The sequence below is a fragment of the Apus apus genome, chromosome 6 (genome assembly GCF_020740795.1).
Source record: "Apus apus isolate bApuApu2 chromosome 6, bApuApu2.pri.cur, whole genome shotgun sequence".
Lineage (NCBI taxonomy): Eukaryota > Metazoa > Chordata > Aves > Apodiformes > Apodidae > Apus > Apus apus.
Window position 1 is genome coordinate 25,905,372 of NC_067287.1, and position 27,983 is coordinate 25,933,354.

Here is a 27,983-nt window from a genome sequence, read left to right on the forward strand (position 1 = left end):
CCCGGCCCGCCCCTTCCTGCCCCGCCGGAGGCCGCGGGGTGGGGCCGAGAAGCCGCCGCAGCTCCCGCCGATCCGGCCTGGCCATGCTGGACTTCGCCATCTTCGCCGTCACCTTCCTGCTCATCCTGGTGGGCGCTGTGCTCTACCTCTACCCGGTAATGCTGCCGGGGCGGGAGGGAGCGCAGGGCCGCATCCCAGGGGGGGCGAGCCGGGAGCGAGCGGCCGCAGGGCCCGGGCGGCCCCGGCCCGTTCCCGCCTCCCCTGGGCTTTGGCGGGGCTTGGGGCCCGCCCTGGCGCTGCCCCGGGGCCCGAGTCCTGTCGGGGCGGTGGCGAAGGCCTGTGGGACCGCTCGTCGTGCAGGGCGTTCCCTCCTGCCCCTCCCTCCGTAGCCACCGGGGCAGCTCGGCCCGCACAGTTGGGCACATCTCGTGCTCTGCGTGGTCCCTCTTAGAACAGCTTTATACACTCGCTGTGAAGCTTTGTACATGTTCAGATCTGCAGGGCAAGGTCTAGGTAAGATCTGCATTGCAAAGCTGACCCTTTATGTCTTTAGGTTGGGATCTTTCACCTAACCAGATGAATAACCTTGGTTTAGGCAGAGGGACCCAGTACACACGGTTTAGTGGCTTCGTGAGCATTAGCAGGTTTGAAGCCTGAAGATGTGGCTTATGCAGCTCTTGTTTAATGTTTGTAAGAGGTGCAGCGGTATTGATGTTGAAAATCTATCTCCCTTGCTGCAAAGCTGTTTGGTTTGTATAACATTTTAAATTGAAGGAGGTTGATGCATTTTCTTTTACTCTAGGCATCTAGGCAAGCATCAGGTATCCCTGGGCTGGCTCCAACTGATGAAAAGTAAGTGCTTTCCATCTTCACATTGATAAGTTCAGCATTGGCAGAGTATGCTGTTGATGACCAGGTATCCTCTGTGTGTTACTCAGGGATGGCAACCTGCCAGATATCATTGCCAGCAACAGTTTGCATGAGTTTCTGGTGAATCTTCATGAGAAATATGGCCCACTGGTTTCTTTCTGGTTTGGAAGGCGTCTTGTTGTCAGCCTTGGCTCCATTGATCTCCTGAAACAACATGTTAACCCCAACCGACTGTGTAAGTGTTCTTTGCTTTGAGTCCATTTGTTTTCTCTGGCCTGGCTGGGCATCGTATGTCAAAGGAAGCTGAGGCTTCATTCTAAGCAGAAAGGAAGTGAGACTTAGTTTGTAGTTGACATGGTGGTTCAGGTAAGTCTTTGGTCCTGTGTATTGGACTTGCATATCAGTGACCAGAGAGAGTTGCTGCTGTCCAGTGACTTCTAGACAGGGAAAGTGGTGGAACTGTGTTTCTGTCAGGGTTCCAGTTCAGAGTTTGCTTGGACACCATTTGGGTCATCACTGAAGCTGGAGGTCATGGGATATGGGAAATAAAAGAGGGAACAAGGCTGGATTGCGTTTGGAACACATTCTGCAGGTGATGATGCTAAGCATCGTCTGGCTTCTCTAAATATCTCTGCTTGCCAGATTTGCTGTGTGGGCTTTGCCACCAGCCATGTGTCTTTCTGGCTACCCCAGGCTCTGCCAGGGCCGTTCAGCAGGGGATTATGGCACGGATAACAGCAGCCACTGCATGGCAGAGTAGCTTGGAGGAGGAATTGTCAGCAGCAGCTATAGTCACATAACAGCCTAATCCATGTGGAGAGCTGCAAGTACCATCTGCTGTGCCAAAAGACACATGCACATACTCCTTGTCATTCAAAGTTGGAAAGGGAGTGAGATGCAGAGCATAAAAACATTGGATGGGCAACAATGTGAGCAAAGATCACTTTGGAAAGTTTATCATATTCATGCTCCTAGCCTCATTAGCTGCCTTTGTGCCGTTAGGTAGTAAGTTCTCTGCAGGTGGGAATTGTGTATTCTTGTATGTTTGTCCATTAGCATGAGACCCTGATCTCTATTGGGAATCCTGGATGCATCCACAGTTGGTAGAGTCCTACGTGTCAAGCTCAGCCTTCAGGTTTTCTGATGCCTCAGAGGTTTCACTTTCCATCTGGGAGAAATAACAGTGTTTATCAAACAGTGAAGAGACCCCTGTGAAAATCCCAACTGCTCCTTCCAATTAGTTCCTTAAAGATTCTCCCAGTTGTGCAAGACCCACAGAAAAGTGTACAGAAACAGAAAAGAATATGCTATTTTTTATTGCATAGTTTTAAATTTACACCTAATGTACTTTAGCAGATTTATTAAGTAGAGGCCCCTGGTGGTAAAATTCAGAGTAAAAGATCTAACTGAAGTGAGCTGTGGATATGGAAGATGAAGGATATGTTTTTATCTAGCTTGTACACTGTTGCAAGTGTTTGTGTGGAAGGAAGATAGAAAGTGAGGTGATTAGAAGTAGAAAGTATTCTGTAGCTTAGTGGGTCTTCCCTGTTGGAGGCAGCCCTGACTGAGAAGGGTAAGTGTTAGTTTGGGAAGAGCTCATCAGCAGGGAACTCAGTGAATGCAAGAGAAATCATGCAGGAGCAGTAGGGTGTCAAATGAGGTTTGCTGGAGCTGGGAAGCAAGGTAAGGAGTGCACAGAGCAACCTCTGGCTAAGTCATGCGAACTGATACGTCTTGGTGGAGAAGGGGAAGGAGCATGCCACCCTCACTGTTGTCTCCAAGTCAGTGGCACAACCAGCTGGGAACTGGCAAGCTGAGAACAAGCTTCCAAGGCATTATTACTGAAGAGTTACTCAGTAGAGCCAGCAGACAACCTCTGCAATGGGAGCTGGTCACAGGATGGTACCTTGCCACAGAGACTTTGAGGTCTCAGCCCACAGCGAGCAAGAGAAACTTCATATGCCTAAGAGGCTCTTCTTGGAGGAAGGAGCCATGCCTTGCTTACTGCCCAGAGGTAGCAGTGCCCAGTTGAGGAGGCTGCTGTTTTCATCACCCCTGTGTGGTGTGGCTGCCTGAGTTTCAAATGGTGTTTCCTTTATTTGCTTTCAGTGGATCCCTTTGAGACAATGCTGAAGTCCCTCTTGAGGTACCAGTCCAGCCTGAGTGGGGATACAGGAGAGAGCCACATGAGGAGAAAGCTATATGAAAATGGTGTGACCATGTCCTTGAAAAGTAACTTTGCTCTCATCCAGAAGGTGTGTAACTGCCTTTGTACAGCAGAGAAGCCCTGTGTAGCTCACAGGGGAAAGTTTAGTGAGAATGATCACTAGGATAAAGGAGCTGCATTAAAATTAGTGCTGGAGCTATAAGCATCTGAGACAGTGAACAGCCTCAGCCTATTCAAGCACAGTATGAATATTTGGTTTGTCTTTGCTCCACTAGATTAGGGGGAAGGGCTGAGCTTGGTGACTTTTTATGCCAAGATACCAGATGCAGTTAAAGATACTGGAGCCTCTGGATTCTATATTTATTTCCCAGGAAGGAGTAAGGAACCAGCTATCGGGACTGCAAACCGGTGAGAGCTGTTCTGTTGACTCAGTCCAGCAGCCAGACTATGATGTGTTCCCAGCCTGGAGCTACTAGTATTAAAGGTTTCAAGGTCTCTTTTGTAACAAAGGGAAGAAGAGAGGAGGACAGGGCTGCCTTGTTGTGTGAAAACCTTGCAAAGAGGAAGATTTGAGGCTAAAATGTTACTGTTTAAGTTAACAGTGGAAGGAAAGGCTGGAAATAGTGTAGCTTCACACCATAGCCCTGGAAGTGTGGTCTGCCTTAGGAACTGGGTGGGAGCATCTCCGAAGTGTGTTTGGTAAATAGGCTGCTGATATTACTGCCAACTTATGATTCCTTCCCTTTCAGCTGTCAGAAGAGTTGCTAGCCAAATGGCTCTCCCTCCCAGAGGCACAACACGTGCCGCTCTGCCAGCACATGCTGGGCTTTGCCATGAAGTCTGTCACGCAGACAGCTATGGGCAGCAGCTTTGAAGATGACCGGGAAGTCATCCGATTCCGCAGGCACCATGATGAAGTAAGTGTCACAAACAGCCAGGAGATCTCCTATTGGATTTTTGCAGGCCAACAGCACACAGCTTGTGTTGGTGTACAGTTTAGTACAAGCTACTGCTGAGACTTAAAAATTAAGCTTAAGAGCTTGAGGGCTCTGCCTCAGTTGTCCGAAGCTGAATTTTTCAGAAAGATCCTGCTGCCCATTACTCTAGAGTGTTTCTAAAGGATCTGTGGGGATCAGGAGCCCAGATTCAATGGCAGTTGAGAGTTACCTTTGGTACCTAAGTCAGTTACACTATACTGGGAATGCCAGTAGAACTTCTCTTCAAAAATCTTTTAAAGACTCTGTGACATTGTGGAGAAAGGAAAATATGGGAAGGTCCCTGGCAGTGTCCGCATCTGGGGACATTAAATCTGCTGGAGATAGGGTGGTAAAGAAACAGTTCCATGTTATCCAAGATTCCTGTGCCTTTTCCCCTACAGTTGTAATTCAGTTGTTTTATTTCAGCTCAATTTCAGTTACAATAGATAAAATATCTGAAATGGAGCATGGTCTCCTAAAGAGGACACCAGTTCCCTATTCACAGGAAGTCTTCATTTTATTTGGTGATTTCATATTCCTGAACAGAGAAGAATAGAAGAGTCCCAGCAGTCTCAGTCTGTGGTGAATGATGGTGCTCTTCCCTCTGTCCCTCTTTCAGATCTGGTCCGAGATTGGGAAAGGTTTCTTGGATGGATCCCTCGACAAAAACATGACTAGAAAGAAGCTCTATGAAGATGGTAGGTTCATCCCGAAATCACCGCCTTCCTCCCGGTCTGATCAATACTTAGTTAGCTAGCATATAGAAGGACTTAATTTGTCCAGCCGTTTTGACTTTTCTGCAGATCATCATGGCATAAGATACCAAATGTGTTCTCTTTACTCTCAAATAAGGTAATTATTTTTTGAGTGACCAGGCTTTCATTGTGCAAAAAGTTTGTAGGACTAGAGCTCTAGTTCCAGGTCTAGTTCTAGGGTCTGTCCAGTCTAGATGCTGATACAGGATCCTGGGAAGTATGTGCGTGTGCTTGCTCCCTTCTTGTTCAGTTCCTTAGTGTCCACTTTTAACCTCTTGTGAAGGCAGGCAACTGTGCTAGGTGGAGACAGAGGGAGCCACTTAGTTTGGCCTGTATGGTCATTCTTGTGATGCACCGTTATGTGCTGCCAGTCACTTGCAGGCTTGAAGGCACAAGTAGAGAAGTGCTGCTTTGATACCTTCTGTGTAGCAGCCTCTGATGTGCTAGTACAAGGTAAAATGGTTTTCAGGTCAGTTTTGTCAGTGCTTTTATTTCTCATATATTTCACAGGAAGTTACTCAGTTTTTCAGTTGTCCTGTCTTTCTTGTTAATAGTTAAAACCTTTCAGTATCAATTGATAAGATATTAAATAAAGTAATTTGTATATAGAACTAAGGATTTGCTTGTAAGTCCTCCAAACCCAGTATTCCCTTCTTTATGTTGCTGGTTCTTTGTGTTTCAGTACCTAAGGACAGCTATTGCCCTGTTAAAATGGGCTTGTCTCATGGGCACTTACTCAGAACTGTTCCTGAGCTGTAGCATTAGGACACAATTTCACAAACTTTATATCGTAAGGACACGTGTTTTTCATGTTGCTTGCTTTGCTATGCAGAGAGGAGGGAGGAAGGGTAGTTCTAAGGTGAAGGGGCTGAATTGGGCCTTGGTAAATTGAGTTTTAGGTCCAACTTCTCCATGTTTCCTGGATAGTCTTGAGTAGATAATTTAAGTCAAACAGCCTATGGCACCTAGGTCTGTGAATCCCATCCAGTTCCCACAACAGCCACCAGGCACCCAAATGTCTTCAGATGTGTGAACTCTGTACCAAGAAACCTTCCATGTTTTCCCCACCTTCCTTTCTCTGTCCTTGCAGACTCTTTAGCACCAAGCCATCCTCTTGCACCATGTTTGTCAAACCTCTAGCAAAAGCGGGACCATCAGTGACTAGAGAGGTGCTGTAACACTTCACTAAGTAGAACTCTACAGGCCATACAACTAGTATTATCTAACTCAAATGTTTCTTGTGGGAGTTGATTAAACATATTCTCTGATGGCTCTCTTAATTGTTATTTGAGTTGCATGGTTTCCGCTCATCGAGTACATGTCTTGGTTATGCCTGTAAGGGTGGCTTTTTTTATAGACAGCCTCTCTTACTTGGTTCCTGCGTTTTCAACTAAATTGGAGATACCACCTTCCAAATTGACAGTAACATGTGACAGAGGCTTCTTCTGTAAGTGAGCCCAGCAGGGACAGCTGGTCTGAAAATCTGCCTGGAGAGATGGACTTGCTCCTCTGCAGTACTCAGGATGACCAGGTTTTAAAATAAACATTTCTTTTTGTTTTCAAAGCCCTGATGGAGATGGAATCCACCTTAAGGAAAGTTACAAAGGAGCGCCGAGACAAATCATTCAACAGGCATGTCTTTATAGACACCTTGCTGCAGGGGGGCCTGAGTGACCAGCAGGTTTGTGGAGCTGTTATGTCATTACACAGTAATGAAATTCTGCTATTACAAGCTTACTACATTGTAGCTTTTGATTAAGTGAAGTTTTTGCACCTTAGGTCAGATTTCTTAGTAAAACAGGGTTTCTCATTCTTTTTCCATTCCTACAATGTTTAATTGCATTAGATTTTGATTGCTTTCCTTGTCAGTGTTTCATTGCTATTTTATAAACCAGAAGTGTGTTAGCATTAAGCATGACTCATGTGCCATTCCAGTGGAAGTTCTGTAGATAGTTCAGTCTGTGTCTTCTAGATGTATTTCCTGCTCTCTGCGCTAAAGGGATTTCATGCACTTGAATGAAGAACGTGCCACTTCTTTTTTTTATCTCAGTAACTTCATTTCTGAAGTAGATTTTATCTCTGAAGCAGATTTTATTTCCTAGATTTTGGAAGATACAATGATTTTCTCCTTGGCAGGATGCATAATCACTGCTAACTGTAAGTACAGATTGCAGGTAACTTTCCATCCTCAGACTCAGCTGTCTAAAACTGTGTGTGATGGGATGAGACTTATTCTAAGCTAATAAAAAATATATTAATCTTTTTGTTTCTCCTGAGCCATAGATGTATAGAATAATTATACCAGGAATTTTTGACACAGCTTCACAGCTAGTGAGTTGAAACTGAGCTGTGTTTGACAACCTCCCCAGTCTTTTGGTGAACCTTAGAATTTCTTCCTATTGCCTCTTACTTGCACTCTAACGCCAGACAACTGTTGCTGAATTTGACGAAAAGGCACCAAAAGATGTCAGTCACAACGATTGTGTTGTAAAATAGGTTCTGGCACATGGAAAGGAAGTTAGAGCAGAAGTCTGGAGACTGGCTGCTTTGAATTTATGGGGGTAGGTATGTTCCCTGTATGGAAGACTTTCAAAGGAGCTACTTTAGGTTTTGTGCAAAATTTATGGAGAAAAACAAATAAAACAAAAACAAACCCCACGAATTGGAGATGTGTAAAATCTCTTATGATAGGAGGATGATTATCAGGCCCTGTGTCTTGGCGAGTGGGGTTGAGACTCCAAAGAAAACCTCCCAGGTGTAGCTGGGTGTTCAAAACATGGAAAGTAAATTTGGCAACTATGATAATGCTATCCTCAGAGAATATCCTCTTTGGCTACTCCAGGAAGATTGCCATTTTAAGAGGTTTGGCTCCTCAGGGATTCCAGATAGTTCTCAGAAGAGACAGTTTGGAGTGGCAGAAACATTTCCTTGTAGCTTTAGGGAAACTACACAATTGTTTCTTATGCAAGTTTCTTTTTAACTCCGGTATTGAAGATATCTCCTTAGTACCTCACAGAATAGACATAGGGGAGACATGCTGGCCAACCTGCTGCAGAGAGCTGTACTGTTCAGGAGCCCCAGATGTTGGCTGTCTGGAGCACTCACCTGAGATGTGCTGTGGAAGCCCCCTGAGTAAGGGAGTTTTCTGATATTTTGGACAAACCAGCCTTTCATTTGCATGGTTGGTCTAAGAACCCTGGTTCCCCAGGGTATTCTGTGCTGTGTGTTCCCTTCACCGGGGCTGTGAAGCTGAATGCCTCATGTCTCCTGCACAGCTCCCTAAGCTCCTCATAGCATTGGAAAGAGTATTTCAGCTTGCAAGGTCTCTTGTTACACAGGAGTTCAGCCTCTACTGCTGCCACTGAAGACAGAATCAGTACAGCTTGCTGTGAACAGAAGTCACCCTTTTCTGGGTCAAAAAGTCATATTGCAAATACAGGAAGTAAGAAAACTGATTGTAGTTTGTAAAGGATTTAATTTTCTGGGTCTAATCTTGTCTTTTTTTCCCCAGTGTGCACTTGGGCAGTGTATTTCCTGACAACCTCAGAAGATGTTCAGCAGAATCTCTACAAGGAGATGGATTGCGTTCTAGGGAAGGGACCAATTACAGATGAGAAAATTGATCAGCTCAGGTAGGTCCCATGAAAGGAATTGCAAAGAAAGTTATCTCGTGCGGTGGGGACAGAGGCTTTGTGTGCTGGAGCCTGATGACCAGCCTACACTGGCCCAGGAGAAGCCATCCAAAAGCTACTCCTTTTATTCTCTCAAAGTGTTTAAACCACACAATGACTTGCAGCACAGAGAGAACCTGCTGTAGGGTTCCAGACATACAGGGATTGAGCTGCTCTCTTCAGAGTGTCCACAGAAAACCCTATAGGCTCATTGGCAGAGGAGAGCACAGAATCATTGCCCTGGCTGCCACGCCAACATTTGTTTGCTTGCTGTCTTGTTTGGTTTCTGTCCTAGTTTTCCAAAAGTAGAGGTAATCAGTCATTTTAATGGTTGGATTCATGTTAGACATCCTTAGAGAGAACACATGGAAGAATATTCTTTTCAAAGGGCCACAGAGCTAGGAGGATGACTGGTCAACAGTGTGCCTTTATTTTTTGTGCATCTCTTGTGCAACTGGGTGCATTTTGTATTTGGAATAGCGTTAGAATTTCAGTAAGGGAGTATTGAGTGTGTGGGTTTCCTGCTGCTTCTTGTATGGGTGAGAGGTCCAGGAAAACAGCTGATGTGTTTATGCTTTTTAGTGGAGTTACTTCTTCTGAAAGAAGTGTGGTGAAGAGAGATCTCAATAACCTTCCCTAAAAACTGGTAATGAGAATTAATGTGTCTTGCTAAGATATTGGGACTTCTTGCCAGAAAAGAAATGAAGTGCCTCGGTATGGCTTGAGACAGCTCCAGAGGCAGACTGTGACCCTGAATGCAGTGGGTGACTCAGTTCTTCTTGCTGCCACAAGGATGTGAACAAGCTTCTCTCTGGGAGGGTTAAACTAACCGAGTCTTACTGGTTGCAGATACTGTCGGCAAGTCCTGTGTGAGGTAGTGCGAACAGCAAAGCTTACTCCCATTGCTGCACAGCTGCAGGAGCTGGAGGGCAGAGTCAACCAACATACTATCCCCAAAGAGGTAGGGGCAGTACTGGGAGTGCTAGGTCACTGTCATTTTCCCAAGGGGAATTTGCTGTTTCCTCTTCTCACAGAGGGGTGAGGCAGGAAGACTGTTTCTTCTGCCACTGTTGAACTTAAACAGCTGCTCTGTCATCTGAAATTACAATGTAGCTCAAAGTTTGACCTGCAGTTCCTCTGTGGAAGAGTTCATGTTGTCTTCCAGAGCAGATTTTCTTCCAGTTCTGGGTCTACCAGGGATGAATTATCTTTTGAAAGGGCTTCTGGGCTCAGCTGTGCATAGAAGAGCATGATTTCAGGTCTGATCACAGAATCACAGAATCTTAGGGATTGGAAGGGACCTCGAAAGATCCTCTAGTCCAACTCCCCTGCCAGGCAGGGTCACCTAGAGCACATCACACAGGAACGTGTCCAAGCAGGTTTTCAATGTCTCTAGAGAAGGAGACTCCACAACCTTTCTGGGCAGCCTGTTCAGTGCTCTGTCACTCTCACAGTAAAGAAGCTTTTTCTGATATTTACATGGAACCTCCTATGCTCCAGTTTGCACTCATTGCCCCTTGTACTGTTACTGGACATCACTGAAAAAAGTCTGGCTTTTTTCATATCATATGTATTTCCCACACAGAGTGGTACCTTCCACTGCGGAGAATAAAGTAGTCTGAATAAAGTAGTCCATACATGCGTGCCTGGAAAAGTAGAGGAACTGGATCAGACCCTCTGTAACCACTAACAGCTGCAGCCACGTGCCTTAGAAGTTAAAATCCTAATATCTGGGCATGGATTATGAAAATCTGTAGATGAATATAGCATATTATCTTTTTAACCCACCTAATAAATATAAGTAGTCTACAGAATAATTATCATCCAGCAGTGGTGTCCAGGAGTGTCTTTAATAGTGCATTTCTTTCTGTTCTGACATACATTTGCTAATTTTCTTTGCAGACACTTGTACTTTATGCTCTTGGTGTGATGCTGCAGGACAGTTCATCGTGGCCATCACCATACAGGTATGTAGAATCAAGGCTTTTATTGCAACTAATTTGTTTCCTTTTTTAAATTAATATTCTTTGTATCTTATAGCACAGCCTGTTTGGCTGCAGGGCATACCTTAAGCAGATTTTGGAGATGAAAGGGAGTCTGTAAGAAAATCAGTTTATTAATATCTTGGTTTGTTTGTCTCCATAAGTGGGATTTGGGGGCAATTCAAGTCATGGTCCTCCCATGCTCCAATCTGTGTGTGTGTATGTGTTAGAGTTTAGTAACAAATTTTTTTATGCACATGCAGAGCTTCCCGGGTAAATGCTGGTAAATTCTTTGTAAGGTTTTATTTGAGAGAGAAACAGTGATTTGAATGGCTTTGGAATCGCTGCTTGTCCTAATGAAACAATGATGTAAGGGGAGGAAATGTCAGTTTTATTTTTTCAGGGGAAAGAGAAGTGCTACCTCATTACTTCTATCTGTGAAAACAAAAGTGGATCCAGGCCAGTATTTTGGAGGTTAAAGAAAAAAAATGCTGTAGTTTCTTGTGGCCTCCAGATGGCAAAGAGTAACATGTATCTGACTGACTTGACTTGGGCTGGCAAAAAAATGTGGGTTAGTTATTCTAGACAGAGGGAATAGACAGCTGAGATTTAGGAGAAGGAATAGAGCCTTTAGAAGAGCACTTGTACTCTCCTGAGAGCGTAGCTCTTACAAAAGAGTCAGGAATACACTGGTCTACAAGCATCTTGGCAGGGACTGCCCACTAGGATAGGATGTGCACTGTGTTTAGGAAGGGTTTGCTGAGGCCTGGTGGGAGGGACAGTGAGGACTGCTATGAACACAGTGTGTTTATTCCAAGGAGAAGGAGGTTGAGCCTGAGGTAGATGTGCATTTCTGTGACCGAGATAGAAGATGAGCTCTTTGTGATCCTTTCCCCTACCTACTGTACAAAAACAATGCGCGTGGCTGTTTGCTCTGGTTTTTTGCTAGGCTGTTGCATTTTATTTCCTATTATAACATCTGTAATTTGCCACTTCAGGGGGAATGTAAGTTTGATGCTGTTTTTACTGAGGGTCAGCACCCACAAGCCTTTTCACATTGGTAGAAGCAGACTGTGGATGTTTAGGCAGGGAGCTAAAGGCTTGAAGTATAAGCAGAAAGTGAAAGAGAACCGCTTCATCTAGTTTCCTGGGGTGGCTTTTTTTTTTCCTAAATTTAAATTGAGTTATATTTTATTAGTCTCCATATGGTTAGTTAATTATGGGAATCTTGTTTTAACTCATGCCAGCCCTGGATAATAGTTTTCTCACAGCCTCCACCATCCTAATGCTGGAAACCACTTTTCTCACTTAAGTGAGTCACCAGCTTCACCAGCACATACACACACAAACCAGCTGCTTGAAGAGAAGGGTGATGGGCAAGAAAAAAATAAATATATTTGGAAGTGAGAGTGGAAGGGACACATGGGGGGGAGAGAGAGAGAGGGAAACAAATCGGATTGTGTGCCTTACAGGGGAATAGAGGGTATGTAGTAGCATCAGCTCAGCTGTGTACTCAAGCTAAATACCCACTGCTGAGAGGCTTATTAGTTCCAGCCCAGTGTCACATTAACTCAGTTTATCAGCATTTTGACCAAGCTGGGACACAGCTGACCAGCTGGGGACATAGATTGAGTGGATGCACAATTGCCTTCATATATCTGTGTGGAATTGCCCAGCATGATTTAGAGACAACAAATCAGTGAGATTCTGTATTTTGTTGCCAGTTTCTTACTTCTCTGTGTGTGCGCATGCGTCTGGGGAAATGATCCTGTACCCTTACAGAAAGCCTTAGTGTATTTTGTCTTTCATAGGTTTGACCCAGAGAGATTCAATGAGGAATCGGCCATGAAAAACCTCTCCTTGTTGGGTTTTTCAGGAAGCCAGGAGTGCCCAGAGTTGAGGTGAGGATAGGAGAGGTTGTCTTTGCATGTCTCTGTGGCAGACAGGAGAGAAGGTGCTTTCAATCTGTCTCTTCCTGCTACTGCTGAGACAACCTGTCCAAGCTGGCAGTTGTCCTTCGGCAAATTTACATCATAGCAAGGTTTTTATTCTCTTCTCCTGTGTCTTCCCTCAGGTTTGCCTATATGGTGGCTACAGTCCTGCTGAGTGTCCTGGTAAGGAAACTGTATCTCCACCCAGTCAAAGGACAAGTCATGGAGACCAAGTATGAGCTGGTAACCTCACCAAAGGAGGAAGCCTGGATAACAGTGTCTAAGAGAAGCTAAGGGCAAGCAAAACAGGGGGCTAAAGGTGCCAACAGTGAAGTTCTGAGCAGAGGTTTTAGGAAATCATGCTGGTGCCACACTGACTCAGCCAAGGTGTTGTACATCCAGATTTTGTTAACTTCTATGTTCTTAACCACATACCTCTCTTGGGTACTTTTTCTAATTCAACTAGTAGTCCTATTAAAGTAGATTTAATCTGTATGCCTTTTTTACATTTGCTTTCAGATCTCTGGCCAAACCATTGCAAAGAAAATGACAAAACCACAAAAATGGTGTATGTATGAACTGTTGTGTGCCAGCTAGTCAAAAATCAGACCTCCATATAATCCAGCCCCTTTCCAACAGCAGCTAGAGCTGGATAAGAGTGCCTCTCTTATGCAATGGAATGCTTCTTCATGGAGCCTACCTAGTTAAGACCTCGGAGACACAAGGACAAAGCCTTTCTCTATATATAGGTATTTTTATTCAAAGTGTCTTTCCTTCCCCTGAGCTACAGCTATAACTGTCAAGAAGAGCACATACATTTTGTGGGAAGTATGTGTGAGTGTTGTGTGAGAGAGAGAGAGAAATCAAGTGGGGTGGGAATTGCACCACCCCAGTGGGGGTTGCTGGGTAATCTTGCCATGCTCTGAGGGTTTGCAAGAGAAAGGATGGCTGAGAAATGCTAGTAAACCAAGGGGAATAACACTGGTTTGGTGTCTGAGAAAACAGAAGCATCAGTAATAATATAATGAAATTAAATAAAACCACAGAATGAAGCCCTGAGAAAGGGATTTTCTATCCTGACAGTTCTGATGGCAGTTTCTAATTTAATCAGCATCAGAAATTGATGACAGATGCTTGCAATTTATTCACCACTGGGTCAGTGTGAGACTGGTCATGCAAATACTGGAAAGAGAGGGTGCTTATTCTATAGTACTCTGGATTAATGTTGTACTTAATAACTTAAAAGCCTTTCAAATAATCCTTTTCCTCCTCCAGAATGGGTGCCAGCCAAAGCAGCATCACATACCCCATGTTCACACACTTTTCTCTGCTTCTTTCTCTTCTGGCCGTCATAAGAAGATTTTTCAGAGCCTCACTGGACAGCTTGCAAGGCAGGAACCTTTTACCCCATTGTCTTATTGGAGTAATTGCCATCTGAATTCCTTTTTAGGTTGTGCTTCTCCCTTTTTTCTTAACCCCCGCCCCCCCCTTACCTTTTACCTGATCTTTTCCCCACAAACCTGACTTCTCTGTTAGCTCCAGTTCCTAGCCCCCTTCACACCCAAAAGGTGTGAGGTGGTAGGTGAGGTGTTCCTCCGTCTGCAGCTGTGTATGCCCGAGCTGCCTTTGCACTCAGCTACTGTTGCACCACAGAGCAGGCCAGGAGTGTGCAGCTGCCATTAGAGCTGCTTTCTGTTGCCTCTGCACGCTTTACCTATGGATACATACCCGATAGCTGTAATTCCCGTTTCTGCAGACATTGTTCCTTTCACTGGAACCTTCCAGGTCAGGAAATCTGCTCTCACAAAATGTTTCAGCTCATGTATTGCTGCCAGGTGCCAGCCCGAGTGCAGCCCTGCCAGCTCTAATGGGGTTAACATCTGATGCCAGCTTCTGTGGGCACCAGACAAAGAAAATCCTGCTCTTGGGTTTAATGCATCAGCTCAGCTTTTGGTGGAGCTGTAGAGGTTCAGTTCTCCCCAGGGCAGTGCTGTTCTACTGTTTTTTATGTGCTAAGCAGAAGAAGGTGGGTTATGCAGTTCAGCTTGCTGCTTCGCTTGCATTGATTTTTATAATGAATTGCAAGAAAGCTCTTGCTAATCTGACCTCCATTTAACTGAAGATTGGTCATGTCCCCAGATGGCAATTCATGTTAGGCTTTGCTTCGCTGCTTATGCAAAAAGGACTTTTTCTTGAAGGTTGAAAATGTTTCCTAAACCTTTTGGAGGAATCAGTGTGTTAAAGAATTTTACCTTAAAGCATCCCTGGTGTGAAGAGGAGGCAAAATGGAAGCTAAGTTTTGCCTTATTGGGAAAAAATGGTAGAATAGCACTGTCCTTGCTAAGAACCAGACAAGGAATTGCTGACTGCCATATAACTGAGTGGCTAAAATATCCTTTCTTTTAGTCATGTGGTAGAACTGAAGCTTTCAGCCATCAGAAAAGCTTCCCAAGAGTAATTGCATAGACTTCTATTACAGTATTTTTCTGCTTTGCTGGAGCTGTGCAGGCCAACTGCCTTGCAACAGCCCTTTCCCAGTTACAGCAGTCAGAAATGGGAGTAATTCTGTATTATTTGTTACAACTTTTCCATCAGTCTATGTGGGTATTGCATCTCATAAGACTGTGCTCTCAATAGGGGCCAGTAACAAAGCATCAGTCTGGGACTGATAAAAAAGAGAAGAACATGGCCCTAAGTCCTGGAGAAAGCAAATGATTAGTTTGTGTTTTCTCAAAACTGCTGTCAAAAAACCACCCTGACTCATCAGTTGAAGAAATGTCTTGGAGTTTGGAGGGAAAGGAGGTGGGTAAGATACTCTGAAGCATTTGTTATGCACTGCTCAGAGTGACACTGAGGTCATGGCCACATTGTTTGCTGAAGTCTGTAAGTTTCCACTCCTCACTCTGTGTGTCAGTCATTTTAAACAGCCTAACAAGATTTAGTGCAACACCCATCAGCCCAGCTCTGGATCATTTTCTTGTGCAGCAAATGCCCTTTTATGTACAGGAATGTTCATGGATCAGAGCTTTCTCATTAAATTTTGATCTATTTTGATTGGAAGCTTGAAATACCAGTTTTGTCCCATTTCTCCCCTCACCCCTTGTCTGGCATGCAGTGTGGCCTGGTTTCCTAAGGAAGGCTTGTGTTGGTAGAGTGCACCCCTTTCCCCACGGAAGTCTGGCCATTTTCCCCTTTCTAGTCTCACAGGAAATAACTTTGGAGTTCTTGGACCAAATCAGCTCTTTTTGATAGAGTCTGGATTTTGAAATTCCAACATTGTTATGTTCCTACAAATTTTGTGTGTGTGGGGAAATATTAAAATGACTGGACATGGAGAGGGTCACAAGATTGCAGCCAAAGCATTGTTAGATACCAGCCTGTGGAAGAGCCTGAGTCAGCATCTGCACTGTAGCAGGTAGCCAACCTCAGGAGCCCAGTCAATAAGAGTAGAGGTTTTTGTCAGTCCTGCTGCTCAGACCCGTGCACTGAGGACACACCTAAGGCCCAGGGATCCCTTCTGGCTGTAGCATGGGGATGTGGGCAAGCATTGTAACCAGTGGAAAAATAATGCCTTAGTCTAGGAACAAAGCCAAGAGGGGGAAGTTTCTTCTATAATATAGGGAATTATTGCTTTTTATGCTTCATATTCCTGCTCTGCACCAGAAAGCTACTTCACAAATTCCACAGGATTGTTTTGAAATGCATACAGAAAAGGTGTCATTTAACTCCTTGGACTCTTACTGTAGAACAAGCTTCTATAGAGAGCTACAAACTCACGGAAGGTAGGAGGCTAAATATTTCTCTGTGCCTATGCAATCTGCTGCTCTCAGAAGGAGGCAGCCAGCACAGGTGCCAGGAGCAATCAGGCCATTGCTAATTGATTGTCATGGCTGTTTCTGGCTGACAAAGCATTGTATTTTTGCCTCTTGTACTGGTGGCAACTGGTGAGACAGTTGTTAACATAACTTTGAGCAGAGCAGACAGCTTTAATGAGCTGGCCTCCCACTGCCTCCAAAATATCCATGAATGGTGTTACCTCTAGATTTTAAGTAACTTGGGCTGCATGTAAAGCCATTATTGCAAATTAGTAATATCCTCCTGTTCCCAGCAGGTTAAGGACTTGCTGGTAATGGCTGTGGTATGCAGCACAGAGCTGAGGGCTGTGTGTTTTATTTTCCATAAGTAAATGGAAAGGATGGTCTTGGCAACTTCTATCCTGCTTGTTGCTAAAGTAAATGTTGGTTGTTGGGCAGAGAGGACATTTGTTGATTTAAAATACCTTGGACAGCTCTCGTGCCAGCTCCCCCATTAGTTGCCTGGTTATATGAACCAGGGGCTGCTGGTTTCAAACTGGGAAAACAATATATCTGTTTCATCTGCATAGTTTGGTCATGAACATTTTGGTACTGTTAATTCAAATGTAAGTAGCCTAGACTTATTACTGTCTCACTGTACACACATTCTCACTGACAGCAGGAGGTATCTGTAGAGTCTCACCTGTCACTAGGGCCATGTATGACCTTCCCAAGGTTTCTGTTAATGCTACAGAAGGGGTGCCCAGACATGGACCCTCGGATATAGATAAATTCTGATCAGCAGTGTGAAGTCTACAGTTTATTGAATTCCTTTCTGTTCCCAGATCCTCTTGTAGCTTTGGGGCAAAAGAAAGAGGCTAGAGCAGTACTTTCATGAAAGCACTTTGAGCATACAGGACTTCACCCACTTCGCTACTCCTTTTATCAAGAGTGATAGGGAAGAGGGGAAAAAGGTGAATGAGAAGGGAAATTTTCATCATCATGGGTTATGCCACCAGGAAGTGGAACTGTTTTAATTACCATGGCAGCTCTTGCTGCTTCACTTGTCTGAAGCAGGAATTGCTGGAAAATATTCCAGGCATCTTTCTCTGGAGCCTGACAGTATGTACCCATCTTGGCGTCCCTCTCTAGTTGCGTTCGGGACTTTTCAACTAAACAAAAAGCCTTTTTGACATCTCTTATGATTCAGTGCCAGGATTTTGATGGTAGCAGACTGGGAAAGGAACTACCACATGCAGAAAAAAGATGTTCCTCACATATGGAAGGTGGGGAAGGAGAGAATATAAGGGTTTCCATGGTAGCATTACTTGAAGATAAGTATTTTTAAATCTGTGTGATTTTTAGCATTCAAAACACAATTGTGTTTCCCACAAAAAGATTTGGGGGAGGGCTGGAGTGGAACGAATGTTTCCCCCTACTTTTCAGGTCATTCCTGTTTCTTCTTCTGAGGAGCTTGAGCCCAAGATGAATGAAGTATATGTGATTGCTCTCAGGTTAATGCTTCTCTGAGGAAAAGCCTTGCTTCCAGGAGGCAAAAAGCATCAGTCATAGTTCTGTATCTGTACCAACATCTCTGGTGCAAGCACTAGATCATCTCTTTAATGGGAAAGGTAGTTTAAATAGACCAGGGCTAGCCCAGTAAAAAGTCGCAAGGACAAATCTTGCAGGATTCCACTTTAATCTTAATTATAATTGACATACAGATAAGTCGCAGTAGTAGTCAGGTAGCTGAGACCTTTTGCATTGGCCAAAGATAAGAGGATGCAGAACTGAAAGGGCAGAGAAACCAGATAAAATGTGTCCCTGGCGAGTGTCTTGGTTACCTCAATGACAGTGAAACATTGCTGCAGGTGGGCAAGTGATGCTCCAGAGACACTATTAGGCAAGAAATGTTTGCTTTTTATATGGGGCATCAGCATTGGGGTCACCTCTGAACCTCTCTGAAGCTTCTCTGCTCCAGTCTATGCAGCGCTGAGCTCCTCACAGGCACTGCTCCCACCTCCCTGCAGGCATCCAGGCAGGTCAGCTCTGTCACAAGCCTGGCAGTGAGACATCCATTGCCGTGCCTGCTTGGCTGCCAACTTTCTAGCCTCACCAAAAAGGCATTTTTTATTTTATTTTTTTTAACAGTTGCTTCCAACTCAGTAATGACTCAGACACTGCAGCAAGGGTAAAGCAAATCATCTTCCCCTTCAGAGCTTTACAGCAGAAGGCCCTGGGTATTGTCTCTAAAAGAGAGCATGCTGGGCCCAGGCGTCAGCTGGATTCAGTTCTTTAATTTAACTGATGGAATGAGATGCTCCAGCAGTGCTGTGTACCTGCTGGCTCAGGGGCTGTGTAACAGCAATGGAGTAAATGGTTCTTGCAAGTGCTTTGTGTTCAGAAGCCTTTGGGAGGGGAGGCTGAGAAGGAATGAATATGTACATATAAAAAAGAAGGTGCTCTTCACTCATTGAGGCTCTTGCCCTGACTAAACTTTTCTAGGCCAAGAATCCAGGAAAGGAACAAAAACCTATTGGAATAGTAAGAAAAAAACAGGTCATACTTCACTATTCATCTTTTGGGGTTGAGGAGGGGAATCAAATGCCTGAATATGTGCCTGAAAAAGCAAAGTTCATGCTGTCCAACTGTGGAAATTGGCACTCAATAACATTGTTTCATATTGGCCAAAACCCTGGTACAGAATAAGCAAGGCTCAGCTCTAGCTGAGGTGACTTTATTACACTTGTCAACTTCCCTGCATCTTTGATAAGGCCTGCCTGCACTTTTCTTGTCACTTTTGGTTCCTCTCTTGGAATTCACTGTTGTCAGGTATGTTAATTTCTATTTTAATGTTTAGCAGTAACATGAAGATGCATACTCTGGCTTTGAAGCTTCTTGGACTGGCTCATGCAGGGCTTGTTAGCTGTGAGTTACTGATTTTATACGTCATGTTTATTCCATCCCTTACTTTAAGACCATTGTGGTATTTTGTACTGCATGCTGATGCTCTGGCTCCATGCATTTGCCTTGCAGCTGAACCCCAGGAGATGCAGGAACTCTGCAATATCTAAATAACAGAAATGCAGCAACCTCAATCCCTGCTCAGCAGCCTTCAGTATCCAGTATGTCACAAACTGCCTTTTGATGCTTGTAACTCAGCCTTGTACAGTGTTGGGGTTTGGAGCACCATGGGTGTCAGGCAGCAGTAACTGGATTTCTGCTGTGGGGGGAGTGAAGAACTGCTGCCTTGTTTCAACATCTAGGAGCATTCTCCCATAGCTCTAAGCTTCCACAAATACAGGCTGTCCTGCTTTTGCTAGTTCTTCCAGGAGTCTGAATGGGGGAAATGTGCCTTGGGAGGAGAGGAATGAAATGTGTGAGTTAATTAGAGCAGACAGGGATGCCTGCAGGGATACACCCTTGCATATGATGGGAAACCAACTGGACTGATGGTTGAAGCCACCCCACATTCATTGGTTAGCAAGATATTTGGGAACAGAGAAGGTTTTTGAAGCACTTGGTCCTTCCACTATGCAGAATTCAGATTAAATTTGCCAGAGCCTGATTTGATGGTATTGTTCTTGTAAATGGAAGGAGCAGATTGATTGCTTGCTAACAGACTGCTCTAAATTAACCTTAGGCATGGGCCTGGGCCTGCAAGCCTTTGTATGATTGTGACTATTATTTATGCTGTGTGATTGCATTGAATACCACTGACTGTCATATTTGCCTAGCACAGTTGCACTAAAATCTTGTGGCTTTCAGTCATTAGAAACCAACTTTTTGAAGCTGTTAAGGTGTTTGGATTTTCAATATCCCATTAAGCACCTACTTGACTATATAAATGCCTAGATGTCTTTGTAACTAGTATTGCCATAATGCAAAGAAAAAGGAAAACATAGAAGTTTTGCTGGATCAGCCTTCTAATTCATGTCCCAGCAGTGATAACTGGGTAGGTCCTGGTGCTATATATATGCTATAGTTCAGAGTGAAGCTCCTTTGTGCTTGGGGAAGCTAGATGGTGGCTTTTACACTGCAAACATAGAACCTGTGCTAGCCTTTATATATTTTATAGCTGTGCTGTTACAGTGTGGTAAACTGAGCTGAGCTATCATTTTCTCAGTTACCCTCAAGAACTGGAAATCCTTATCACCTCTGTGTTTCTTTCACCCACTATAGCAGCACTGGTCTTGAAATTGTCACCACAGCTAAAAATCTTCATTCTGTAAATTGTGATTTAAAAAAAATTTACACTGCAGCCCCCTCATAAAACTCCACCAAGTCTTTTGCTGATGTGACTCACTCAATTACTCATGTGGGCAGACGTTCAGATAATAAAAGTAGTTAATGGAAAGCTGTGAGAAATACTGCTGGTTCCTGAGGAGGCAGGGGAGGGGGAAGGCTACTGCTGGTATTTATCCTAAGTGCTGCTGAATTCACTGAGCTCCCAACCATTTTTTTAAGATAAGGATGTCTCCATTCTGCCTTTTCCTTTGTATATAAACAGCTTGGAAAATCAGATTGGCAGTAGAGGAACAAAAGTACACCAGCTGTATTATGTCTGCTCCCTTGCTCCTCTTCCTGCATATTGAGATGACAGCCAGTCTGTGCCTCTTTATCCTAGCCATGTATATACTTAAACAGCACTCAGTGCTCTGATGAACTCTGGATTCCTGAATCAAGGAGTACAGCTAACAAGTGGCTAAATGAGCCCTTTGGGTTGGAAGTGTCACATATACTGACAAGGACCGGACTTTTCTGCAATAAATAATAGGCCCTTGAGATGTGATGTGCAGTAGGTCAGGTAATACAACTAGAAGGCAGATTTCAATGGCATTTCAATGAGTGCACACTGGAGGAATATGGCACTTTTTGAAGTCAGTGAGGCAGAAAGTTATTAAAGAGTAATAAGATATGAGAACCCCCTTATCCAACAAAATTATACTGGCTTCAAAAAGACTTAGAATTAAGCCAAAGTGGGAAGTATTAGCAGTGGACAAACTGATGAAGAGCTGAGGGCTAGCTAGCATTTCCAAAACAACCAGAACAGCTAACTCCTGGTTGCGTGACTCTGAGGCTGCTAGATTTTTGAGGGATGTGCTACCACAAATGGCTGTGTGAGCCCCTTCCAACAACAGTGATGAGTGTGAAAAGGGAGAGGACATGAGGATGTGCTCATTCCTCATGCCAGATGAGCTGGGAGGGAGACTACAATTTGACTTGTAAAATAGAGTTTCTGGCACAGAGAAGCAATGCATGGGTGTTGAGGCTCTGGACCTGAGAAAGTAAGCTGTCATATTATATTTAGTGAATACATGCTGCAGAAAAGCACAGAGAGGGAAGGAGGGGAACTAATGGGCCCCATGGGTAGAGAGCACACAGAGCAGGGAATGATGCTGTTTAGAGAGGATGAATTGCCTTGGTGCTCCTGATTGAAATAAAATCTCTGTGTGAGGCCAGGTATCTGCACAGACTTGTATGATTGCTTTGAACAGCAGAACTCAGCTTTATTTATCCATTAGTAATGGCTCGACCCTAAACTCCTGTAGGTGAAGGGTGACCAACCTGTGGCCTTCCAGCCATTCACCTCTGGCCCCACACTAGGGATGTCTCCTGCAGCAATCCCATTCCCTAGCTGGGGAAGCAGTCTTTTGATAGGGGCTCTTGAAACCAATGTCACAAGCTGCTGTAAACTGCACAGCCAGCCCAACCCCAACCCATCAGAAGCTTGTTGGCTTAGGTTGACATCTGCAAAATAGGTTAATTACCTTCCCCCATTTGAATTCAGGGGTGTGGACACCTCCGTTGTGTTCCCTGGAAAGCCCAGTCCTAAAGAGACAAAGATGGGGGAAAAAAATCCTTATACCTGTATGAGACAAAGTAAACTTTGTGTGCTGACACGTGGTAGTTGGTCATTTGGGTCAGTCTTATATTCCAGAGTGCAGAGGTTGTGACTTTGACTAGTTTGTAGCAGGACGGGTACAGCTTAAGCTCTCTTCTAAAAGCTTATTCATGATTCAGAGATGTCTTTGCCTTTGAAATAAATTAGTCCTTAAGTTCCCTCTCGAAGGAGATAGTGCAGGGAGGCCTGGCTGCCTTCTGCGCATAAATACTCTGTCAAAATGGGTTCAGGCTGAGGTGGGTGAAGCTGCTGCGACTGATGGGGAGCCATCAACCTCCATCTCCTGTTAGACACTACTGCATTGTTGAGATTTGTGCCATTACCATACTGTCACAAATAGTTGTGTGTGAGAGAAGGGGCTGAAATGCTCCTGTGTGTTAGCCAAATAGGAAGGCAGAGCAGTTAGAAGAGGCATGCAGACTGACAGTGAACAGAATCTGTGCATAGAGGACCAGCCTTCAGAGATAAGTGAAAGGGGATTACTTGACCAGATGTAGGATGGAAGGAGGAAAGATGACTTCACAGATGTAATTTATTATCCTTCCTATGCAAGGAAGTTACGCTAATTCCAGAATCAACACACGTTTGATTGGTGGCTCCTAAAAATATGAAAGGCTATAAGAAACTTTTTGAAGTGGTTTATGTGGTAAAAGCATGATTACAAACAGGACAGGATTAAAAAAGCGCCAGGAGGCAAGTTCCTGGTATTATGTGAGTACCTAAAAATCTGAACTTTAATTACATACAGGACGAAAGACCTCAGAGAATGATTCTAACTGTCGCAGCTGCAGCGCAAACTTGCAAATGTGAAAAAACCGTAAGTAGGCCAGTAACATCTGCTCCAGTCTGCAGTAAGCTGGAATCAGTCGTTGAGAGAGGATGAATTTCCCTATGTGCAGTAGTAGAGTTGTTAACTCCACTGTCTGCCCTTTAGGATCTGTCTCAGCAGCCATATTGGACCTTACGTGAGGGATAGCACAAGAGTGAGGACAAGGTGGGAAAGGACTCGCAGTTGGTCTGGGTTGGCATCTTTGAGAAGGAATACTGGCAGGAAAGGAAAATGAGAGCGGTTCTTTCTTCCCCCTTTCCCTGAGTGCTTTGTCATTTGAACGGGGAACTGATGAGCAGCTATGCTTTGTGCTGGCTTCTGTTTGAGACCATTTGTTGCATTTTTTTTTTTTTTAAGTCTGAAGTGTCAGAGCTCATTATTTTTCCTATTTATCTTTACCTGTTCTTCCCTTTGAGAGTTTCTCTCTTTGTACTGGCTCTGACCTTCTCACACAGTGCAGTGTTGAAGTACAGTTCAAAAGAAAACTCGAATTCCTAGAAAAAGAATATTGCTATTTGGAAGGAGATGTATCCTAGAACAGATAGTCTGAATCCCTGCGATGTGTCCTGTGCCTCTGGAGGTGCTGTGAGGTATCAGGTGTCAATCACGCACAGCCTCTGGCTGAGGTGGTTCTGAAATAGCAGTGTTAGGGCAAACACTTCCATGAGATGTAAACTACTCCATGGGTCACTTCTCCTACCCTTTGTGCAGCAAGTGCTTTACCCAGCTGCAGCTTCTCGTAAGTGGAGAGGTTATCTGTGGTTACAATCCCGATTGCCCAGCAAATTGCTGAGTGCCCAGAGGGGAATGTGCAGCTGTGGGGTGTGTGGGTTTTTCATTCTGTTTTCTGGTGAGGACTGAAGGTTGAGTGTTTCAGACACCTCGAGATCCTGACGTTTGTTGCAGCATTGGACATGTATGAGCTGCATTCTGTGCTGGGAGGCTACCCCTGGCATTCTGGAATAGCCCTGGGAGTTAACGAGCTGCTGTTCACTTCAGGTGCTTTGGATTATGAGACTGGCAAAAAAGACCTGCCATCCAGACAGAGGCAGATCCAGACACGATGTGAAGTGAGCAGGGTGGCATGGCTGTCTTTGTTGAGGGAGTGAAGGTACATACTTTGGCTACAAGACTATTTTCTTCAATCCCCTAATTTCCCCTCCTTCCCCTACCCCTTCAGTAAATGTCGGTTAAAGGGCAGGTAGGCATGTGTTAGTACATATGACCATGTATTTGGTGACAGAGTCCTTTGTCCTTTATCCAGCTGCAAATCTGCTCATCTCCACGTGATGCAGCAAGCACAGGGATTTTTGGCTTTTACTTGTACCCTTTACAGAATGTTGGGGGGGCGGGAAAGGGAAAAATGCTTAGAAATGGGAACCTCATAAAACTAGGGCAGAGTTACTTACACAAGTGAACTAAAAACCTGCAGCAGGATCTGTCAGAAATCTGACTTGGTCATCTGTCCAAACAGAGTGTTACTTACATTCTCCAGTGCGGTGATTGCACTGTTCAGTCTTCCATATAGCAAAGAAAATGGAAGAGGCTTTTGATGGTGATGTCTTACTGTGGGGCCAAAAATTGGTGGCCTTTGAGCTACCCCATTATTACTTTTCTCTAATTAAGAATTGGTAATTCAAACTGTGGTATGCGGGACATGCACACAAAATGCCCAGCTGCAAGACTGCACATGACCAATGGATTTGCTTGTCTGTGCAAGTTTTTGTGGTCTCCTTTGGGTGCCTGGCAGAGGTAAAAACCTAACGCATATGAGAGAACTTGGAAGAATAACCATCTCCTTGTGCTTTTGGATCCTGATGTCCAGTTTGGAGTCTCCATCTAGAAGTTTGCCTCTCTATTTTCTGATGACTGCACAGTGTGTTTAGGTGGAAAATATGTTTGCTTGAAGCTACGGATCTAAGGGAAGAATTTGTACAAAAGGATTTTTAAAAAGTTGGAAAAGTTGAAGTGTATAATGCTGTAATTAGGGCTGAGGGAGTATAAAAACTTAAAATTAGTGTAGCACCTCAGTTGACAGATGGGAAGCAATTTATGTGGACTTAGGGAAGGGGTAGTTGGATTCAGCTGGTCTAATTTAAATGCTATTTATAAATATTTTTAGTATGTGTATAGAGTATTATAGGGTTGCCATTATTCTGACAGGAGGGCTCTTCATATTTAAATTAAACTCCACAAAAGAGTACCCTATTAAAATGTAAACATGCTGTGATAACAAGCACCTAATTATGCAGACAGGTTAGTCCAGTTACTCTAGTGAACAGCTGTATGCATCTATTTCAGATAATGCTTTTTCTTACACCCTGATTACCAGAAGGGTGAGAGGTGAAGAGGTGTCTGGCCCACAGGTGGGAGTAAGGTTGATGATGCTTAATGCAGGTCTGAGAGCAGACAGGCAGACTCTCACAGGTTTCCACTGAAAGCAGGCCCTGATGGCACTTAAAGGCACAGAGAGAACCTTCCTCTTGTTGACAGCTTTCTTATTTTGCCAAGGGAAAGATCAGGCAGGTTTACTGGGGAGCTGGCAAATGACAGCTTGCCTTCACACCTGAGAAGCAAATGGGTGAAGAGAGAAGGAAAGCCTCAGCCTGCTTCTAGCCTGGCAAAACATGAAGAGTCCTGGGAGCCTGGGCATGAGCAACCCCTGGAACTGCAACAGCAGCAGATGTGACATGAACAGAACCCCAGCTGAAGTTACTGTGGAGGAGGGAGTGTGGAGTCCATTATCAAAGTGCAAAGGTGTTATTCATCAGCTGCCCATCCTAGGGTGAGGTGAAGGCTTGGAGCTCTAGACAGTACAGCAGCCTTTTGTGAGTTGATGTGCTTGGCTTTTCTTCCCAGAGCCCTTGCAGCAAAGGCTCAGATTAGCTTTCTCAAAAGGTGCATTAACAATCAGCAGACGGCCTGACAACCAGGATTTCTTCTTCAGCAAAATGAGTATTTTTGGTTGTATAACTCATAGTTTATGAACTTTGGGGTAGAGGGCACCAACAGCGAGGCTGCATGACACTCGCTTCTTCAGTCCTTGTCATTTTAGGGCAGGGAGACACCACACCAGCACAGCCCTGTGCTGGAGCATGGCTGCTGGTTGACAGTGCTCTTGAGCAGTCACCCCTCTTTTCCACACACATTTTGATGGGGTTCTCTAGCAGGGTGTTAGATCATTCTTAAGCCTTTTTGTGAGGTTAAGACTGTTGCAGCTGTAAAACATAACTTGCTCTTCACACTTTAACTGCCTGTAGAAAAATGGAAACACACAAGTAGTTGGAAGTTGTGAAATGTAGCCCACATATAAAAATGGGAGAAAAATGCTTTGCACATGAGAGTTTTTAAAGCAGTATAATGAACACTGTGCCTGACTCATCCTTTATATGGGAGAACTAAGCAACCTAAGAGGAAGTGTTGCCAGGCAGACGTCCCTAAGGGCAGGGATTTCTATCTCATTTTTCTTTTAAGGGAAGAAACTTAAAAGGACTGGCCCAAAGATTAGGTTTGTTGCCTGACCCCACCAGGTGTTTGCAATCTGTTTGTAATTCTAGAAGTCACCTGGAGGCCAGGAATATCTAAGATGGATACCTTTGCAACAGCTTTCAAGGCATGAGAACAATTATTCTTACAGTGTGGCAGGATGGTGTAGCAGTGGATCTTTACGTGGTGACTACCACAAAAGTGTCTGTAACATGAAGGCTGGGAGAGTATCAGGCTGTCATATCAGAATGTGTAAAGGACATCAAATAACCCAAAGCTGCACTAAAGAAGCAGAAAGAGCTCTGTCGAGATTCATGAGAGGTGAGTAATCACAGCTGCAATTCATTTCAAAGAGACAAATGAGCTCCACAAGAGAAAGCTGGGACATTTCTGCTGAGAGGGCTGATTACTTTTTTTTTTTCCCTTTTTTTTTTTTTGTGGGAGAAAGGCTTATTTCAGGTTCACATGAAGGAATTCGTAGGGAAAGCCTGTCACATTCCTCTAAGGGTAGACATTTTATCACAATTGTAGAGATACCGAGTGACTTGCCTGGGACATAAAGGAAGTCAGTGTTCAAGCCAAGAACTGACCACACGAACCTAACTCATGGCTTCAGTGTTGTGCTTCAGCCAGGGGGCTGGGCTGCCTCTCTTTCTGCTGACCCTTCATTATACGCTTTTCTCTTTTAAAGTTGAAAAGCTGACTACTTGGCAGCTGAGAATTTACCCTTCCTCTCGCCCCTGCACAATAGCAGCTTTTCAGACGGAATCCGCACAAAAGAAACATTTTGTTCTTCCTCTGCTGATCAGAAGAGCTGAGCAGCAGCTACACTGAAAGCGGGAAGGTCTGACCCAGCTGACATCGTATCCGGAGACAAAGCTTCCAGCGATACCAGTCGGTGTGGCGTTAGACCTGTGCTCTAGAAAGAGCTCTGCTAGCGCGCTGCCACGGAGTAAATTAATGCAGAATGATGGGAAAAGACAAACACGAGACTTCACAAAATGAACACCCGTCGTTACTCGGCCTAACGCGGCGGCTGGCGCCAGGGGACGGTGCCAGAGACACCCCGGGGCGCCTGCTCCGTGCGGCGCTCGGAGCGTCGGGACTGCGGGGCCGGGCGCCCACCGGCCGCCAGGAGCCCCAAGCGCCAACGCAGCCGCTCCCGCTGCAGGAGCCGGGAGCGCCGGGACCCGCGCCCCTGCCCGGCAGCGCGGCCCGGAAGCGGGGGGGGGGGGGGGGGGGGGGGCGGGCGCATGCGCACGAGGCCGCGCCCCGCCCCCGCCGCCGTGGGGGTCTGGCGCGCGCCCTGCCCGCGGCGTGAGGCCCGGCCCGGGCGGCGGGAGCGCCGGGGGTGGGGGAGGTGCGGCGCGAGCCTGCGCGCGGAGGGGAGTGGGGGCGGCGAGGGGGGAGGAGGAGGGACGGACGGACGGACGGACGGACGGGGCGAGAGGATGTGAAGATGGCGGAGCTGCAGATGCTGCTGGAGGAGGAGATCCCGGGGGGGCGCCGGGCCCTGTTCGACAGCTACACCAACCTGGAGCGCGTGGCCGAGTACTGCGAGACCAACTACATCCAGGTGCGGCGGGGCGCGCGGCCCAACGGCCGCGGGCTCAGCC

The 27,983-nt window shown here is 45.1% G+C and overlaps 2 protein-coding genes across 15 annotated transcripts in view; both read left to right on the forward strand.

The window, feature by feature from the left end:
- LOC127386272 (cytochrome P450 20A1) lies at window positions 1-12,848 on the forward strand. Of its 3 annotated transcripts, none has more exons than XM_051623072.1 (13): window positions 1-155; window positions 803-852; window positions 939-1,105; window positions 2,980-3,125; window positions 3,787-3,954; window positions 4,634-4,712; window positions 6,335-6,450; window positions 6,872-6,926; window positions 8,281-8,401; window positions 9,290-9,401; window positions 10,343-10,407; window positions 12,234-12,323; window positions 12,497-12,848. In XM_051623072.1, exons 1-13 carry the CDS (start codon window positions 84-86, stop codon window positions 12,645-12,647), a joined length of 1,392 nt encoding a protein of 463 aa, XP_051479032.1. In that variant the 5' UTR covers window positions 1-83; the 3' UTR covers window positions 12,648-12,848. The 3 variants fall into 3 exon arrangements, with proteins under 3 accessions (XP_051479032.1, XP_051479028.1, XP_051479031.1); XM_051623068.1 differs by having other exon boundaries at window positions 17-128; XM_051623071.1 differs by lacking the exons at window positions 1-155; window positions 803-852; window positions 2,980-3,125 and having other exon boundaries at window positions 999-1,105.
- A 14,929-nt stretch (window positions 12,849-27,777) lies between these two features.
- ABI2 (abl interactor 2) overlaps window positions 27,778-27,983 on the forward strand; it is a 58,494-nt gene continuing 58,288 nt past the window's right edge. For all 12 annotated transcript variants that reach the window (XM_051623055.1, XM_051623057.1, XM_051623060.1 and 9 more), the window contains exon 1: window positions 27,778-27,943. In XM_051623055.1, the coding sequence (XP_051479015.1) occupies window positions 27,827-27,943 (117 nt within the window). In that variant the 5' untranslated portion in view covers window positions 27,778-27,826. The remainder of the gene's footprint in view (window positions 27,944-27,983) is intronic.

Coding starts and splice junctions, on each gene's coding strand:
- LOC127386272 (XM_051623072.1), top strand. CDS start 84: ATGCTGGACTTCGCCATCTTCGCCGTCACCTTCCTGCTCATCCTGGTG. Junction 4,713..6,334: donor AAAGAAGCTCTATGAAGATG/GTAGGTTCATCC, acceptor TTGTTTTCAAAG/CCCTGATGGAGATGGAATCC. Junction 10,408..12,233: donor TCGTGGCCATCACCATACAG/GTATGTAGAATC, acceptor TGTCTTTCATAG/GTTTGACCCAGAGAGATTCA.